Below are 20245 nucleotides of genomic sequence, written 5' to 3' on the forward strand. Positions count from 1 at the left end.
TAACCCTAATACACCTAGCAACTATCGGCCCATAACCATGGTACCGTTCCAGCTCAAAATTGTGGATAGAGTGGCGTACCTCCAAATTCAAAATTATCTTGAATCCAATAATCTCTTAGACCTTCGGCAGTCAGGATTTAGCCCAGGTCATGGCACAGAATCAGTTCTTATTGACCTTAAAATACAAATGGATGAGCTAAAGGACAAAGGCAACATAGCTCTCCTTCTACTAATGTACTTATTTGCGGCCTTTGACCTGGTCAACCATAACATCCTCTGCAAACATTTGACATCAGCTGCACACTTCTTGGCGAAGCTACATCCTGGATCAAATCTTTCCTGACCAATAGGACAAGGAGTATTCGCCCCAACGGCAACGGCAGACCCAGCTCTTGTTCTGTGTGGAGATCCCCAGGTCTCATGCGTCTCGCCTACTTTGTACAATATCTTTACAAAGCCACTATTTGACCACCTCCACAGTTTGGGTGTCACCTACACTAACTATACAGATGACAGGCAAATACTCATACCCCTCTCAGGCTCCTATGATACTCACACTAAACTCTTGAATGACATACCAAGTCATGCAAGCATGGATGGCCATTCATGGCATCTGTCTGAACAATGATAAAACGGAGATACTGCTGATTGACTCCCAAATCCGATTAAACAAACTACCTGAACAATTTAAATCCTTTGTGATTGAGAACATCACCATCAAAGTAGCCAAAGAAGTAAAAACTCTATGGATCTCTACCTTGACTCAACGCTCTAACTAACCAAACAAATCAATGAGACAGCCTCGTCGACGACTTACACTGCAAAACGTATTACCGGCTGCAGGCCATTCCTCTCTCCTGACAGCTGCATCACGCTAGCCAGAGCACTCATTTTATCGAGACTGGACTACTGCAATGTCTTATATATTGGTACTAGTAGCCGCAATCTAAATAAATTACAAGTGTTACAGAATAACGGTCTAAGAGCGGCTCTGAACATTCCAATAGCCAACCACATCACCTGTGCCAGGCAAAAGGTTCACTGGCTTCCAGTAAAGAACAGAATCACTTTAAAAACATGTATACAAACCTACAAGGGCATGGCAAATAAAGCCCCTAAATACCTTAACTGCAAGTTTACTAAGAACCATTCTAACAGACCTACCATAGCCTCTCAGGTCAAATGATACCCAGATACAAACTAGAAAAAACAGGGGGTAAGAGTTTCCCAGTCCTAGCCTGGAAACTCTGCAACACCCTGCCATCAGACCCAAGAACAGAGCCAGATTACTGGGATTTCTGAAAAAAAACTAAAAACATGGCTGTTCTCACAAGAACAATAAAGACTCTATCAGCACACTATGAGCATAGGTAGAGAACCATATGAACTTCTGCACTGCATCCTACTGCACTGTTAAAGTTTTTGTACTAGAACTGTATCCCTCTCACTCTATAATCATTGCTTGTACTATGCTAAATGTTACTGTAACTTCCTGTAACTCACTTGCAACTTGATCTGTGTAAACTTGATACCTTTGGGTTAGGTGAGCTATATAAACAAATAAAGAATCTTCTCTGAGGATCCTCAACTAAACAATTCTATTCTTGAACCATGACAACTTGGTGTTGTACGTGGATTATGGCAAAGACCTGCTGACCTTTATCTCTCTTCACCAGTGTGACCCTCTGCTAATTACGTTCTGTGATTCGGTATAGGGTCCCTTGCTTCAAACTCTGGCCACCACTACATTCTGGGGTGGTTTTGTGGTATCAGTTCACAAATTCCCTATCACCCTTGCAGCTTCGTAATGGTTTTTCCCAACAGGGCTCGTCCAGGGGGGAGATTGCATGCTCTTCTCTCTCCGTTTAATGGGTGGGACTAGATAAATGTCCCACGGCATTGTTGGGTCTCACTGGGTTTAAAGAAACCTAGCGTATCGAGATTTTCACTTTTTTCTTTTCCCAGGGTGTACATCACAATACATCTACTGTCTTTGATGAACATTTTCCTCTTGCCTCATCTGTTGATCCTCTTTGGCGTAACTAGCGTTTCTCCCCATTGCGTCTTGATTTTTCTAAGAATTGCATGCAAATCTGGAAGGGCTAAAGCAAACTTTGTTGCTTTTGAAAGTTAACTTCCCCTTGAGGCTGTTTAGAGTGGCTGTGCAGGCGAATCGCCACACATTTTTAATAAATTGTACCGTGGATGACCGCTCCAGGACTGATGCTCATTTTGGTGTATTAAGGAGCATTTTTGCACCGGAAGGTTTTTTCAGTTGCTGACATCCAATTTCTCCCTTTATTAGTGCTTTGTAGTCTCCCTGTGTTATGGGGAAAGGGGATGGCTGTTGGAGTAGCTACCAGTTAATAAACTCAGTGTATTTTCCTCCCACTCCATAGTTCCTTTCCCCCATGCAGCCTTCACTTCATTCCTTCTACTAGTCCATATTGTACTTAATCAGTGGAAAAGGACAGGCACTGAAGAGTGTGTTTTGTGGGGTGTGGGAAACAACTGTGGAGACTGTAAAACAGATGCAACCCAGCTAAATTAATTTCAAATCTCTCTGCTTCATTAGATAGTAACTTTACAAGAGTCCCTTCGGTTAATCTATCAAAAAGCTCTTCTATCTAGGAGCTGCAAAATGCTTCTTGCCTCTATTAAAGATGGTTCGCTGTATTCAGGTATATTATACTAGGCATACTCTGCTGCCCCTCACAATGTTTACCCTAAGAATGCCTTTGGGTTGTTGGGAATTTTAGCAGCTCATCTTAGAAATGCAATTCAAAGCATGAGAAGTGGTGGGTATGGCATAAAAGCAGATAAAGCAGAACATGCTGAGGAATAGCTAGGCCCTTTGGAAGAGCAACATTATAGTTGTGTTCATATTCCTAGGAGAATCAGCATCTGAAATGACTCTGCACATGCAGAAGCCTGTACTCTTGATTGATATTTTTTGGGGTAATACTTATATTTAAATTTTTACATAAACCTCTGTGTTCTCAGTGTCTTCCCTTTTGCTAGTCATGAACCTTTATTTCCCTATATCCATTAAAGTTTATGGGATCATTGCCTTGATCCAAATCAATATGGAGATTTGATTAATCTGTTAATCAGTCTGTACAATAGGCTGACTAACGTAGTCTGGAGATGAGATGGGGCTGTTTAAACAGGTAATTGAGTTGTACCATATTGGACTATCGTCTGTTTTCAAAATAATAAAATGGTGGGCAGTTGCCCGTCCCAATGTGGAGGATTCAGGTCTGTTTTCTTTAGCATGCTTTCCTGACAACCTCTTTAACCGGAGGACTTAAAATGTCTGTGAATCTGCATACACCAAGGTGCACTGGCTGTCCAGTACGTGGATGGTTGCTCACACACACACACACACAGACACACACTCTCTCACACACATACACACACTTGCTCAAATTCTCTCTCATAACCCCCTCTCTCTCTCTCTCTCTCTCATAACCCCTCTCTCTCGCTCTCTCTCATAACTCCCTTTCTCTGAACTCCCTTCTCTCTCTCTCATAACCCTCTCTCATAACATCCTCTCGCTCGTAACCCCGTAACCCCTCTCTCATAACCCCCTTTCTGTCTGTCTCTCTCTCACATATACCCCTCATAACCCACCTCTCTCTCTCTCTCTCTCTCTCTCTCTCTTTCTCTCTCTCTCTCTCTCTCTCTCTCTCTCTCTCTTATGAAAACCTGAGTAACCCATTTGTGAATTAAAGATTTCAAAGCTGTATTCGGAGGAATAACCTGGGAAAGTGAGCAACACACTATTCAAAATTTCAAATCTGGGAAACATTGGACTTGGGTGTCTGATGTGAGATTCTCTTCTTGATTTCAGTCAGCCTATTTTGTTGTCAGACTGTTTTAGTAACATGGGATATGGTAACCCTTTAGTGTAGAGCAAAACGAAAGATATGGTGTTTGGAAGGTTTAGAAGTAATCTTAACCCCTGGCATTGCTTTAGGCAACACTCCAGACCATCGTTCTTCGCCTGCCAGGCCATTTTAAAAGGGGAAAGACTATATGCAAATCAGGCTTGGTCCCACCCCAAAACGGGCAGTCCAGCCCGAACTACATGCTCACATGCCTTCTACATGAGACCACAAGCATCCCCAAACATGTTTCAGCCTCGTTGGGCCTCATCAGTGAGGAGTAGCTTGAGTCTCTAGGCCCAGCAGGCAGGAGACCCACGTCTGAGCATACCCATCCCACACGCGGTTACTACAGCAAAACAAGAGGTGATGGCTGGAAGGTTTAGAATTAATCTTAACCTCTGGCATTGCCATGGGCAACCCTCCAGACCATACTCCTTTGACGTAACAAGTCATTACAAAAGGGGAAAGACCATATGCAAATCAGGCTAGGCCCCACCCCAAAAGGGGCAGTCTCCCTTTAGGGTATACTTGTTATGAAGCTCATTAATTCAGAGCACCATGCCATTCTATTTTCTTTGCCATGACAATCTTCAGAAGTCCTGAAAATCCATGAGTCAGACCAGGAAATATCAAAGCAGTTTTCCTGAACCTCAATTAAATAGTGTGACCACTAAAAAGTCTTGAGGATACCAACCAATCTGAGCACAGCCATGACTCCTCAGATGATGATCTTGCAAACTACATCTGATTGGTTTCCAGAGTGTAATTTTTGATGTCTTAACAGCCCATCCAGATAACTTAAAAGCCCACTGGAACCACTGAGATAAATTGACGTGCACAATTCCTAAATACTTCACCATGTGCAGTTTTACAACATAACAATCACTAACTTGGACACAAAGACCCACCTCAGAACCAAGCTCAAGAACAAGAATTACCTGTAGACATGGCCCATTGGTTCATCTAACAGATGCTAGCATATAGGTCTGTGCATACACCCCCCTACAACCAGTACACTGTAGAACCTACAACAGCAAGACTGCCTCATCCCAACTGGGAACAGACGGACCACCACTTCGATGTCATCAATTACAATAATAAGATTTATTAAGTACCTTCCAGAGTAAGTCTTCCTCACCCAACTTACACTCCCCTTTCAGTCTACTAGCACCCATACGGCAGATTCACATCTGCTAGCACCACATTCATAACATCTGTTGAGCTGCTCGGGGCACATGGCAAAGCCCACACCATTGTTAGCCCTACCACATACCCAACCACGGCCGTCAGTTAACACATCTTGATTCATCCTCCTCCAGATAATACATACACCCAAGTGTTACTACATCAAACCACCTGGATTCATACCAGCAAACATGACTCTGCTAATTCCGACTTACACTCAAATCATTCTGTTCCTAGACGCTATACCCTGTGCTACAGAGGGCCACTTAACATTACGTGTAGTGATCAGATTGTATTGCCGAATGTTCATGGATTGGACTGCCTCTGTAATTTCTAGAGTTTTTACTTGCTGGTAGGCATGATTAACCCACAATTCTTAAATCATGCTGCCAAGGACTAAACCTATTCTCTTTTTCTCTCAGTACAAAAGACGCAGCACCAAATAGGCTAGCAAGAATGGGGGCCATGCCTACTCCTTTCAAAGCTGTGGCAATAGATGAGGCTCCTGCTCTTCCTGCTTCACCTGGAATCACAGAGACAAACAAGGAGCAGAAATACACTGACGACTCAACAGGTCAGGCTGTCAAGTCACCTTTTTTCCTTGGGTCATGCAATTATCTTTCACAATTAACGGTTTAAGTCAAAAACAAGTTTGTGAAATAAATGCAGTGCATATTGTATTTACCGGTTGTTCTTATGTATTATGACTCTAAATGATGGCCTGTTAAAATTGCTTTGGTGGTCATGCAGTCAACGGAGGAATGCATAGCAATTGGAACCACATGTTCAGGAACAGCAAACATTTTCTAATGGTTTACCGTTTCTGCATAGTGTTATTTTTTTTAAACAAATTTAATTTTTATTATTTATTTTAAAGCTGTGTTTTCACTACCATATTGAAGTTTTGTTATCCCTGTAGAGCTTTGTGTTTAGGTGACAACTGGCCAACTGAATGTGATGTTTCCTTATTTTTCTAAATTTTGTTTTCGTACAAAATTTCGTTTTTTGCCTTGTGGGTGACCATTTTTTCCCATTGTCCCCTGCATTTCTGGATGCATGTTATTTCTTCTTGCAGAATCACTCAATTTCTACAAATCGTTTTGTGCATGTATTTTTGTGTTTTGTTCTACTTTCTTGCTAACCCACTTTCTCTGAACTTCTCCGATTTGTACATCTAGCACAAGAACTAGAAAAATGCTTGTACTAAAATCTAACCTATGCTGACCTTACCACTAAGACAAAACTACTAAAGTCCAGGAGAATGACTGCCTTCTCCTGGAGTGGCTTCATCAGCCTTAAAACTATCTTTAGGTAGTTATTGGCTGTTAGTTTTCATTAAATCATTCAGTTCAAGAAGGGGTCTTGTCCAACTCCTTGGCTCTCCCTTCTCCTGACTTTGTGAGATCCTCCTTATCTGCGTTCCTAGCCTTTAAAGTTCTTTCACCTTGTCTTTCTCGAGTGTCTTTGAAAGTCTTTCTCTAGTTTAAACTGTGTCTGAGAAATAGAACCAATCCTCTTATTATTCCTGTTCTTAGTTTTTCTCTGGTTGTTTGACCCCTCACAGGGTCGGGTATACAGTTCTTTTTAATAATTCTCAATCTCTTTCTCACTGTCTTTTTCGCTGGGACAAGTACGATGAACCCAGCAATACATTTAGCTTTTTTGGTGGTCTGATATACTACTGAGGCGAATGACCCGACCCCAGTAAGGATTCTCACACTCTTGGTTATTAGGGGTGTAAGTAGGATGAGCCCAGTAATGATTTAGTTTCTTGGCCTTTCACTCACTCACTGGGACAGGTGTGATGACCCCAGTTAGCCTTCAGTCTCTTGAATGTTCACCCCCCTCACTGGGACGAATTTAATGTGTGGTTATGACTTTTCCCTCTCTCACTGTGACAAGTATGATGACCCCAGTTGTTATTCAACGTCTCTCGACTTCTCACTCCCTCACTGGAACGAGTATGATGAATGCAGTTATTATTCAGTGTCTTGGACTTAGTACTCTCTCACTGGGGTGACTATGATGCCCCCAGTTATTCACAATCTCTTGGCTTTCCACTCTCTCACTGGGATGAGTATGATTCTGGTACTCGTTATACTAAAGTTCCCTCCTGGACCTTCCCCGTTACCGTCTCTTCTACTTGTTGGCGTCACTGGGCCTGGACAGGGATTCTTCTTCCTTCGATCAGGACGTCTTCTGACATATTCAGTGTTTCTAGCTTCTCTGCGGTGTGACCGTTGTAGCGTTCTCCATGCAGTTAGACTGCAAAGTCCACCCCTCCTGGGTCACGCCACCACTCACGACTCCTTTCTCTCCTTTGGTGTTTCCTACCCGTTTCCAGCTCACACTGTGCCTTGCTCGCACGCCAGCTGATTGCCTCTTCGGCACACAGGACTCTGCGGTTTCTGTCAGCTTTCACAACAATGCTGGTTTGAAACTCCTGGCATTTTCTACTCCTTGCTAAGGGATCGCCTTCTCATTTTCATGGCTGAGCCCGCTCCAGCAGAGGATCACAGTCCTCTTTCCATAGCGGGCTCACCTCTGTAGCCTCACAAGGAAAGTCTCCCCCCTGGCGAGAATTGACTGAATCCCACAATTCGTTACAATGCTGAAAAGCTTTTTGATTCACATTGACTTGTTCCTATACATCCCAACATGAGCTCTTGGTGCTCCCGAAATGTTCCTCTGGCCTTTGATGCCCCCCAATAGGAATTTGGTTGCTCCAGAAATTGACAAGTTCGAAAGCCACACAGTTATTTTGGGAATACAGAAATGTTCTCTAACTTCAATGTACAGTTGTAGGTACTGTACTAAAGGTTAGTAAAATATTCACATTTGTTTTGACAAATGCAATCTTACCTTTTTTGAAGATGGTTTCCATCATGTTGAAAGTGAGAAGGATTTGTCTACAATAATTTTACATCTCAAACACATGCTGTGTTCTTCCTGGTAAGCGACCATTACATACATTTTCCATGAAACAGAGGTTTGGGGAAGAATTATGTTTTTATTTTGCGGCATATTTAGACTGCGAGGCGATTATACGAAGATACTGTAGAAGACTGTTTATTGGCTTGTAAAGTGAAGGGTAATTTTGAATGTTTTTTTCAGGAGTGGAACACTTTTACATGTGTAGCTCCTGCCTGTTTGGCCAAACTTCCTAAACTGGGTCTCTGGCATGAGATCCCTGAATTTTCTAATTTTGCGTGACTGGTTCACTGACCTTTTTCCCCAATGGAGTCCTAATTCAAGGCCTGGCTACGGATGCAGTGCTGTGTTATGTCTCCTGAGAAAATTTAAACTTCTCAGAATGTGTGTCCAAAAGGTACCCTGTGTCTTCTTGAGGGTGTAAACCTAGACAGCCTGGATACTGTGTCGCAGTACCGTGCAACATTAAAACATAATTGGGAAACCGCAGCCTGCCCTTTGCATAGTCTCCATAGGTGGGCTTTGTTACATACTCTGAGAAGTTTCATAGCTGAATTTGCCTTGCACAGAAGGATACAGATGTGACCATATATGGTTTTGACTACATTTTCCCTATAGGGAGGCTGGGACAAGGGTAGCCAGGACCAGAATGTGACTAGGGTGTATGTGATTTAAGGCTCAGTCTGCATCCTGTGTGTTTGCACAGGAAGAAATCTGTTTAAATTTGAATTTGGCGACCCTCTCAGCCAATTATTGGTCGCTGGGATGAGTCCAAAACCATTATGAAGTTATCTGAAGCTCTGGACACTCTGCTTTTGTAGCCTGCCCAGGATCACACTCCAAGGGCATTGCCCTTCTGGGATTTGTGGATTCCAGCTTCTTGACAGAGGGCACAGAGTGAGCAGCACTACCTCCTAACCTGATGGGACAGCTGGGTAACAAGCCCCTTCTGCTCCCAGAAAATGTCTTGCCCTGTACAACCTGAGATGGGAGCATCAGATGACTATGGTTTGGTAACCTGTAGAGCAATAGGCTTGCAATTACAGAAGACAATCTTCACAGTAGGAACGTTCAGCTCGGCCACTGTCTGCACTGCCTGGCTGCTGAACTTGTTGGCTACCGGGTAGTGGCACCACACCCCAGCATCAGGTCGCTTTTGTCCCCTGCTCGGTATCGCCTCATGTAATTTTACTGTCACCCCAACTGCCTGGGAGTCGTCCTTACCCAACACCCTGATCTCTACCTCCAAATCTGACACTGTCTCTGACCAATCATCAGAGTTTCTACCACCAAACCGTAGAGTGCCTGGTGAACCTTCTTTTAAAACTATTAATAAAGGTGTGATCGCTCATGGTTATCGTGCTACAACAGTTGGGCATTTGGATAGAAAAGGGCCAATTCCACCAAATGCTGCAGTAGAAACTGCACCAAGGAAACCTATTCCAACACTGAAAGCTTTCCTTCTTTTCTGTGTCAGGACTTCCTTTCCACGGTCAACGCTAACTCTAGCAATCCATCAGGGTCACCGCAAGACATGTGCCCCCCCCACCCAATGTCTAAAAAGGAGCAACAGAGCAACCTGAAATAGCACCCTTCTTCCTAGCCCTCCTCAACACCTTAATCTAACAAGGGGTTGTCAATCATGCCTTCATCATGCCCTTGTTTAAAAAACACACACAGGTCAAAATGACCTGGCAAACTGCTGACCAATCTCCAACAGACCATTTGCCACTAAAACCTTTTGAGGTTTATCTGCCAACAGCTACAGAAATGTGTTACGTCACAACATGGATTCTGACCTACAAGAGAAATGGGATCCGCACTATACTTGATAGGGGACATCTTTAAAAAACAGTGAAACAACCTATCTAGTGGGTTCTATGTCATTATTTTGATTTTTGTAGGTCTCTTAACCAAAAGACTGATTTCTTTTTTCCTGCCGATTTTAGGCGGCCTACAAAAATTTCAATAATGAATTCTCTCGACCCGCCACAATGCCTCCGACCCTCTTTTTCCATTTTTAGTCAAAATCGGGGGGTTTCACCCCCCGAATCTCCTCCCTCAGCCCCGCCGCCCCTCTGCCCTCTCAAGCCCCCTGAAAACTCACACAATCACATAGTTACACCCTGCACATACACAAACACACATACACACACCCACAAACTTATCTGATCTCCCTCGTGGCTGCTACGAGGTCCTGGCGGGCCTGTCAGCCCCTGTGTGCACTCATGTGTGTCGCGGGAGCTAACAGTTTAAAGACCGCTCTGTGCGGTCAGAGCAGTCTTGCTAAATCGTTTTTTTGGCGTCTTTCTTTAAAAAAAGATAAAAAAAGACCATTGACCTAATACCATCTAGTGCACTCATCCTGCTTGATCTTGCCACCGCTCTTGACAATATCAGCCACATGGACCTACTAAAAAGAGGACATCCTACTAAAAGATACCACTCTACAGTGGATCACTTCATTTCTGACTGAGGGGGACAAATGCATGTGACCCCTTTCAGGTCACACCCTGCAGCCTTTAACTGGAATTGCTGAGGATCCTGCTCCTCCTCCCACTTAACCAAGCTCTGGTATTCTCTGTCCAAACACCTGGGCTCAGAAGACCACTTAGTCTTCAGAAAACAGCTGAAAACCTGGCTATTTTTCCAACACATGAGACTGACACTTAAACCCAAACAGACCCCTGCTTATATTGGCATGGAACTGAGGGAGCCCCCTGTCCCAAGATATACGATCATACCATGAACCCAAATGCAGTGCGTTAGCAAAGGACTATGGGAGAACACTCATTTGGCCGCCCTATAGTTCAAGTAAAATTAATTTGCATTGATTCGAAAATTCTGTTGCTAATCTTTTGCACGCTGGATGGATAGGTAAAATGTTCCAAAAAATGTCTAGCACAGGCACCCCAAAATGTAAATTTTGGGAAACAATAAACTCAAATTGAGAAACGGGGTTGGGGGAAGCTGTTTTTGGCCAACTCGCATTCATTTTCCCATAGAGGAAAAGGAGCTTCCATTGAACACTAGTAGCGTGAAAACCTTGACAGCTTTGCAACAAATAAGAAATGAGTTGGGCACAAAGCATCACAGATCTTTCTTTTTTTAGTTTGATATAAATCTATCTAGTAGGTCGCAAAAAATTGACAGAGAAGGGGGTGCCCCCAATCCCATAACACCTTTTATATATCTTCCATTTTACATTGCTGGACTGAGACTTTCCAGGCATTTATGATGGGAGTGATCCCTGTGGTTATACCAAAACGGAAAGGCGCTCACTTGATATTTGAAGTAGGGAAAGGGATTGTTTCCCTTTAAGGTAGAGGGCTGGAAGAGGAGCATATTAGTAGTTGGCGAGTTGGGGGTGAGCTGGAGAACCCTACATAAGCAGATTTCTTTCTTTTTACCACAGTATTATGGGGCATCTCAAGGCACAATTGGGAGTGAGGAGGAATGCATCACTTGAACTGGGAGCTGAAAGGGATGAATGGGTCAGGGAGGATTTGCGAGTGGTGGAGGCAGTGAGGAGACCTTTAAAACAAGAGGCGGCACATTGAGAGAGAATGGCAGTAGGCATAAGTGTTGAGCATTTTCCTCTTACCACAGTAAACATCACACTTTGTTACGTTGTAATAGTCAAATGCTGCCTTACCGTGGAAATCACCAGGTGCCCAATGTATGATTTTGTGGGAAATTGATTCATGTGATTTTTTTGGGGGGATTTTTTAAAGAGATGAGTCCCCTATACAAAAAAGGAAATTTGAGAAATAAGTTGTGACAAGTTCCAAAAACCAAAAGATGCAGTAAAAGGCAAAAACGGGAAGAGACAGGGGGAGAGACAGTTCCAACTGTTCTAAACATTTCAGGCACTCAACCTTCTTCACAGATGGTCAACCTGTTAGAAAAAACCCTATCTTTTGTTCGTAGTCAAAATCTGGATCTAGTTGGTATTTTAGTTGATATTTTCAAATTTTGCAGAAAATTATGCCTGCATATATATCTTCTGTGCAGAGTCCTCCTGAGTTTTGGGTATTAGACAATCTGAAGCTATTGATTATCTGGAATATTTTTACATCAAAGGATTATCTTCTGAAACTCTAGATTTTCCTACCCCTATTACTAAAGATGTTGGACCCCCCCCCCCAGCCGCTTCAAACCTAAATCTATATTTGTTAAATGTGTTGTGGATGATCATATCTCCTGTTTTTAAAGTGCAGTTAAAGCTGACTTACCCAAGTTAAATTGGTTTAAGAAATATCATACTAAGATCTCTGAAGCAGAACACTCTATTAAATCTTTTTCTAACAATAATTAATGGGTAATAAAAACCTTCAGACAATGGTTGAAATAGTGTCCTATGGAGCCATCAGAAGTATGTACAAAGGCTAATAAACAACTTCGAGACAGTAATTTTTACTCCATACTAAAGGGAGACTCTACCAAAGCATTTAATTGAGAACTTAAAGAAACATTAACACGTTTCTACAGTGTAGGGTTAATAAATAGGAATTTTATTATCAATGTTAAAAATCTTACCCGTTGCCAAAAGTCCATAAAAATTGTCCACAAGACAGATCTATTTTAAGCTCAATCGGCTCACTTACTGAACCTATCTCCAGTTTTGTTGATTTATTTTTATTATCTTTTGTGACCCGTTTACCATCCTATGTTAAGGACACCAGAGATGTCCGTAACAGATGCGATATGCCTTAGGATGCTGATTTTATTCTACTCACACTTGATGTCACTTCACTATATACTGTAATTTGTAATATGAATGGCCATTTGTCATATGAATGGCATCAAAGCTGCTCATTTTTTCTGGAGAAATCCATCTGCCTAGTATACACCTCATACACAAATGTTATTAGAATTGATACACTTTGTACTAACTCATAATTCATTTTTTGTTCAATCAGACCTTCTTTTTGCAAACGCGAGGAATAGCAATGGGCACTAAATTTGCCCCTGAATATGTCACTGTGTTTGAGATATTCGGAAGAAACCTTTATACTTCATAATTAAGAGAATTTATAGAATGACAATATAATCACGTAGCTTAGATACATAGAATTATTTATATTATGGAAGGACGATGAATCTACACTCAATCTGTCCACTTTATCAATAACCATTGTAATCACAAATTTAGCCTAAATTATAGCACTTCAATAATTGAATTTTTGGATTTAACTATTACAGTCAAGGACAATTGTATTCATACCTCGATGCATCGCAAACCAACTGCTGGTAATTCTATCCTTGAAGCCTCTTCATGCCACTGTCCTCATAACATTGACAATATCCTGTACTCTTGAGTTTCTCAGAGCAAAACACAATTGCTCAAAAGACAATGCTTTCAAAAGACATTATGCTAAGAAAAGCTGTACATCAGGCCTTTATAACGGCATCCAAGAAAACCAGATAAGAACCTTTTGCTTCAAAAGCCAAGAGTAAAGATGACCATATATGGTTTATCACCACTTTTTGTCTTCAAACTAACCAAATTCAAGTTATTATCATAAAGCATTGGCATTTCCTCAGAAAGCGTTCCAAATTACAATCTGATTGGTGACTCGCCTCAGTTCAGTACTAGGTAAGGGAAATACCTAAAAGATATTTTGACTTGAAGTCATTATTCTCCATTAAATTATCTCCATTGGTTTTTTCTTGTGGTTCTGGTTTCATTTCTCAGAAAAATATTTAAACTAATGAATTTGAAATGGATCATGTTCATTGGAGACATTACATCCGGGATCGCAATTCATAATTTGTGGTATATGGTCTCGTGTGTCACTATACTAAATTGTTCATTGGCAGCAGCATAATACAATTTGAAAACTGGATTTAGGAGCATATACGAACCATTAAGAAAGCTGATTAGTTATTCTGTCAACATATTTTTCTCAAGTACATAATCAAAATAGTAGTTTGCTGAAATGGGTAGGCTTAAGTAAAGTTGTGCCTCACTCGCGGGATGGTGACAGAGAATCCACTCTTAGAAAATTGGAAACTAAACATATCAAACGTTTGAACAGCAGGGTTCCCAATGGACTTAATATTACTGAGGGTTATTGTGCATTTCTTTAGATTTAGATCTTTGATTAACGTTTATCTTGGTTGTCCTGAAAATGAGAAAAATGTAGATAGTTGTGTTATTAGCTTTTTCAAGTTTTCACTGAAGAGTTTTGTATCAGTTTAATCTGAAAGTAGCAATATTTGCACTTTTGTACACTTAAATGAATTAGCAACTAAAACGGGTCTGCAACCTTTGGCACTCCAGATGTTTTGGACAACCAGCATAGTCAATAGCCAGATATCATGGGAATTGTATTCTGAAACATCTGGAGAGACAAAGGTTACAGACCCCTGCGCCAAGGCATAAATATGTATGTTTTGGTAACATTTTTTTATACCTATTTTTTTTACTTTTTTAGGAGCCTGGATCAAATTTAATGATGCATATTTTTTAATGCTTTTTAACTCTTGTAAGGTTTTTGCACATATTCAGTTTGGAATCTTTGCACACAGTTTTTCTACTTTTCACATTAAATACTGAGTTATGAAATGATAACTAATAAGGTTGTCCCTCATAGGGTTGAAAAAATGTTTGTCATTTTGGTCCTGTCATATTTCTATGTCGAGTTTGCCTTGTGAGAATTATAAATGTGGCCCCGCTTTTGATGTGGATTGCAAAACCGAAACCATGATTAAGCTACAGATGTAGCGAGATGTCGGCTAGTTTCTAACAGCAGATGTTGATTTAAATCAACCTCCAAAAAATCGAACACTGCTTTTGTTCCTATTTTGAACCTTATGCTGGCCGTTTTCACCGATTGAACCAATCACTGCATTCCCACTGGTTTTAACTGCTAATGCGTGGTCATTTTTAGTTGAAATATATATTTTGAAGGGATTGTGTCCTCCGACGTATTCCTCATCTTAGATATCTCCTTCCAGCTCTGCTGGCCTCGGAAAATGTTTTCTCTAGAGGGCGCTGCGTGTCGACGTCCTCCGAGTCGATGTCCCTCAACAGCCGCCGTATCGACGTCGACGTCATCCTGCCTATAAAGGCCACGCGCAGCGTCGGTTGCTCAGTTCCGTTTTGTAGCCCACAATTCTTTCTGGACTAGACTAATCACCCTGAAGGAGCGTAAACTGAAACAACAAGGGAAGTAGAACTGCGGGGATGGATGGGAGGGTCGATGAGGAATACGTCGGAGGAACATCCCGTCGAAAGAACGTTACAAGGTAAGAAGTAACTTGTTCTTCGAAGGGATTGTGTCCTCCGACGTATTCCTCATCTTAGATAGGCTCCCATAGCAGTCATCCTGCCTATAAAGGCCGCGCGCAGCGTCCGTTGCTCAGTTCCGTTTTTCCGCGCTTACTCCGTGCCTCGGAATACCGTTGCTCAGTTTTGTCAGGTTAAACTTATTTACCTCGAGTTATTCGATCCGTACTCGATGGCTTCTTCGTCGGAACCGACAACTCCTCGATCCGGCTTCAAAAAATGCTGAGATTGTGGGAAAAAGATGTCGCTGACTGACCCTCAGAGTTTGTCTGTGGTGTTTGGGAGCTGAACACCATTGTTCGGAGTGCGAGGACTGTATGTCCATGACAGCTAAGGCCCTGAAGGAGTGTAGGGGGAAGCTGGAGAAAGGTAAGACTTTTAAAGCTTCTTCTTCGTCGACGAAGTCGAGACATTCGTCTCCTCGTCACCATTCGCGCTCCAGTTCTCGGAGTGGGTCCCATCACTCCTCGAGATCGAAGCACTCGAAGAGGAGACGTCGAAGATCCCCTTCTCCGTCTTCCTCTTCCTCTGTTTCGCCAAAGAGAATCCCTTGCCCCACGAAACATAGTTCCCGGGCTAAATGGGAGGAATTCCGCAAAAATATGATGAGCGTCTTCGAGAAAGCGGCCTCGACCCCCTCGAAGACTGCCGAGAGCGATGCTCTGGTCGAAAGACCCAAAGGTCAAAAACGCCACGAGTCGCAGTACCCGGCGAAGGAAACCTCTCGAGCGCGTCTCGAACCCCCGAGTAGGACTATGACCTCCAAACCTTCCTCGAAGGTTCCGTCGACGCCATCGACGAAGGTTCCGTCGACGCCGAGGTCGGTGTCTTCGACGCCGTTGTCGAAGGGACCTTCGACACACGGGTCTGTCGACTCGACGCCAGCTTCGACACCGGCGTCGACGCCAAGAAAAGTCACGGTTACGACACACCCAGTGACTATCCCCAGGTCCTCGATGACGATGGCTTCGAGATTGTCGAGCAGAATCCCAATTCTGTCGAGGTCATCGAGGCCTCCGCCTTTGTTTTCGACGCCACGCTCGAAGCCTTTGGCGTCGATGACATCGACGTTTTCGAGGCCGATTATGACAAGTTCGGCACCCTCTGCCTTGGAAATGGGATTTACACCCTTTATGAGTTCAGAACAATTGAGAACTATGTCCTCAATTATGGAAGAGGGTGAATTGTCTGAACAGGAAGACACATTTGAGTTGCAGGGACCTGTAACCCCAATTAGAGAGGAATTTTCCTCTGAAGAACGCAGGTTAAAGGATCTTCATGATTCCTTACATGAGGCAAGTGGGTTAGACACTTCCCCTGAGGTGGAGTTTGCTAGGCCAGACCCGGGGGAGCATGCTCAAACCCCCTACAGAGCCTTAATGGCCAGGATCACAGAGTTTATGGGGTGGTCTGCACCTTCACAATCTTTCCAACAAGATGACCTCACGGATATTCTTGACAAAGGCCCACAGGAGGATCCTGTGGTGCCTTTTCATAAAGCTCTTCAGAGGAAGATTATGACCAACTGGGAAACCCCAGATGTCGTCCCGGCAGTAAATAAAAAACTGTGTACAAAATACAGGGTATCCTCTACAGACCCAGAGTTTTTGTCAAAACACCCATCCCCAGAAAGTCTGGTGGTACAGGCAGCATCTTCTACCGATGTCAAGACGGCTTATCCTACCGTCCCACAGGACAGGGACGATAAAAAATATGATGCTATGGCAAAGAAAGTTTTTTTCGGCATGTAGCATGGCGTTAAAATCTGTTAATGCTACTTGCACCCTTGCTAGATTCAGCCATACACTTTGGGAGTGTGCTTCTACAGCGGCTGACTGCATCCCGGAGGGAGAAGAAAGGGAGGCGTTCCTGAATATCATACAGGACGGTAAAGACGCTATGTGTGAATCCTCCAGACGGGCATTGATTCGGCTGACAGTATCAGCAGAGCAATGGCGGCAAGTACAACAACCAGGAGATTCGCTTGGTTGAGAAAGTCTGGTTTTGCCCCAGATGTGCAAGCCAGGCTCTTGAACATACCATTCGATAGCTCTTCTTTGTTCGGGAAAAAGGCGGATGACAGTTTAGAGAAACTGCAACCTTCAAAAGCAGCAGCAAAATCCCTAGGCGCTGCAATCCGTCAGACACCTTTTCGTCCCACAGGAACCTCTGCGAGGGGCAAGTCCTTTCGCTTCTACTCCGCATTCGGAAGAGGTAGAGGACGACCGGCTCAAAGGGGACAAAGAAGAACTACCCGAGGTGGACGGGGTAGATATTCAAAAGCCGCAGCAACAGCAGGTGCCTCTTTACCATCGGCATCTGCCTCAGCCGTCCCAAAACCACTCTGAGGACTTCCCTCACAGGACACCTGTAGGAGGCAGGTTGACTCAACATCTGGCGGTATGGCAGGCTATCGCGTCAGATGCTTGGGCATTGGAAACAGTGGCCCAAGGTTACTGCCTGCATTTCCTACGCATACCTCGGAGTCATCCACCGGGGATCAGCTCTCAGAAAGCTCCAGATCCGCTCCTCTTGCAGGAAATTTTGGACCTGCTAGAGAAAGGTGCCATAGAACCGGTACCTGTAGCAGAGAGGAACAAGGGCTGGTACTCCCCTTACTTTCTCATTCCAAAGAAAGACAGAGTACTGAGACCCATCTTGGACTTGCGAGAATTGAACAAATTCCTCAGGAAAGACAAATTCAAGATGGTCACTCTTTCACAGATCCTCCAGGCCCTTCAGTTCCAGGACTGGTTGGTATCTCTGGACCTTCAGGATGCTTATTTCCATGTGCCTATCCATCTCAAACACAGGAAATACCTGCGGTTCGCAATTGGCAACTCTCACTATCAATTTCGAGTGCTGCCATTTGGGGTGACCTCCGCCCCGAGGGTCTTCACCAAGTTAATGTCGGTAGTGGCGGCAAGTCTAAGGAGGGAAGGGATTCACATCTACCCCTACCTGGACGATTGGTTGATCAGGGCTGTTTCTTCGGAACAAGCTCAGATCCAGCTAAATCACGTGTGCCACTCCCTTCACAAACTGGGCTTCTCCCTCAATTTAAAGAAGTCACAAATGATACCATCGCAGAGACTCCAGTTCATAGGAGCGATCCTGGACACTTCCCTGGGAAAAGCCTCACCACCATAGGTGAGGGCTCAAGATATTCTACAGATGGTTACCAAGTTCCAAGATGCCCAACGTCTCCCAGCCTTCGACTTTTTGAGGTTGCTAGGCCTCATGGCATCCTGCATTTTCCTAGTGCCAGAGGCTCGCCTGAGAATGAGATCCCTCCAGTGGGCACTGAGGACTCAGTGGCCACAATTCTCAGGGAGAATGACAGATCTTCTTCAGGTTCCCGACAGGGTGGCTCGAGACCTTCAGTGGTGGGCCTGTCGGGAGAACATTCTGAAAGGAGAACATTTTTGGCAACCCTGGCCGGAGATAACAGTAGTCACGGATGCCTCACTCACGGGGTGGGGAGCCCACGCCAACGACTTGACCATCAGCGGTCGTTGGTCTCCATCGGAGTCCAGACTACATATCAACCTGTTAGAGCTGAGAGCCATCAGACTTGCGCTGAAGGCGTTCCTGCCAGCTGTACAAGGGAAAAACGTCCTGATAATGACGGACAACACAGTGGCCATGCATTACCTCAACAAAAGAGGAGGCGTAGGATCACTACCCCTGTGCAGAGAGGCGATGCAGCTCTGTTTTTGGGCAATCCAAGAAGGAATCTCTCTATCGGCAGCTCACCTAGCCGGAGAGAAGAACTTGACAGCGGACGCTCTGAGCAGGCAGAGCACAGTCTCCCGCGAGTGGGAACTAGCTCGGGAAGTCCTTCAAGAGATCTTCGCCCTTTGGGGAACCCCTCAGGTGGATCTGTTCGCCACCAGCGTCAACAGGAAATGCGATCTGTTCTGCTCAAGGGAATTTCCCCCGAGAGGAGCTCTGGGAGACGCGTTCATAGTGGACTGGGAGTTTCCACTTCTGTACGCGTTCCCACCGGTCCCTGTCATTCCTCAAATAATCAGGAGGTTGAGAAGATTCCGGAGAACCATGATCCTAATTGCCCCGGATTGGGCCAGGAGAACGTGGTACCCGGACCTTCTAGACTTGTCCATCTGCCCTCCAATTCGACTTCCACTCAGAGAGAACCTACTCTCACAGAAGGGAGGTCAGGTTCTCCATCCAGACATCAAAACCCTCAACCTTCACGCTTGGCTTCTGAAAGGTTGAGGTACAAGGATTGGGACCTCCCTGATGATGTTATGGAGGTGTTGCTTTCGGCAAGGAGGCCAGCAACAAAGTCTTTATACCGCTGCCGTTCGAACAGATTTTGCAGCTGGTGTAGAGAACAGAATATCGACCCTTTTTCATGTGGTACACCATTGGTTTTGTCCTTCCTTCTATATTTGGCGAATTCAGGCCTTCAAGTTGGCACCATTAAGGGCTATCTAGCAGCGCTATCCATCTTTAAGTGCACTGCGGAAGAACCATCCTATTTCAAGTTACCCTTGGTAATACAGTTTCTAAAGGGGTTAACCAATGTTTATCCCCCAAGACCATTCCAAGTTTCCCTATGGGATTTAAACTTAGTCCTAACCTTCCTGATCGGCACACCTTTCGAACCACTCCATTCTTGTTCGTTAAGATTCCTTACCCTTAAAACTGTTTTATTAATAGCACTCACATCTGCTAGAAGGGTGAGCGAATTACAAGCTCTTTCTTGTAAACCCCCTCACACAATCTTTCACAAAGACAAAGTTGTCCTGCAAGTGAAGCCTAATTTCCTCCCAAAGGTGGTTTCTGAATTCCATATCACTCAGAAGATTACCCTACCATCTTTCTATCCTCCTCCTCATCCGGGGAAAGAGGAAGAGAGGTTACACAGGCTAGACCCTAGAAGGGCTTTAAGTTTTTACATCAGTAGACTAGCCAGGAT

General features: G+C 43.9%; 1 protein-coding gene across 7 annotated transcripts in view; it reads left to right on the top strand.

Moving 5' to 3' along the window:
• Nucleotides 1-20245, top strand: part of LOC138510254 (tight junction protein ZO-2-like) — a 1104514-nt gene that overhangs the window by 668405 nt on the left and 415864 nt on the right. For all 7 annotated transcript variants that reach the window (XM_069625778.1, XM_069625777.1, XM_069625773.1 and 4 more), the window contains one exon: nucleotides 5498-5649. In XM_069625778.1, the coding sequence (XP_069481879.1) occupies nucleotides 5498-5649 (152 nt within the window). The remainder of the gene's footprint in view (nucleotides 1-5497; nucleotides 5650-20245) is intronic.

Source organism: Ambystoma mexicanum, chromosome 6p (genome assembly GCF_040938575.1).
Source record: "Ambystoma mexicanum isolate Mex_15411 chromosome 6p, UKY_AmexF1_1, whole genome shotgun sequence".
Taxonomy (NCBI): domain Eukaryota; kingdom Metazoa; phylum Chordata; class Amphibia; order Caudata; family Ambystomatidae; genus Ambystoma; species Ambystoma mexicanum.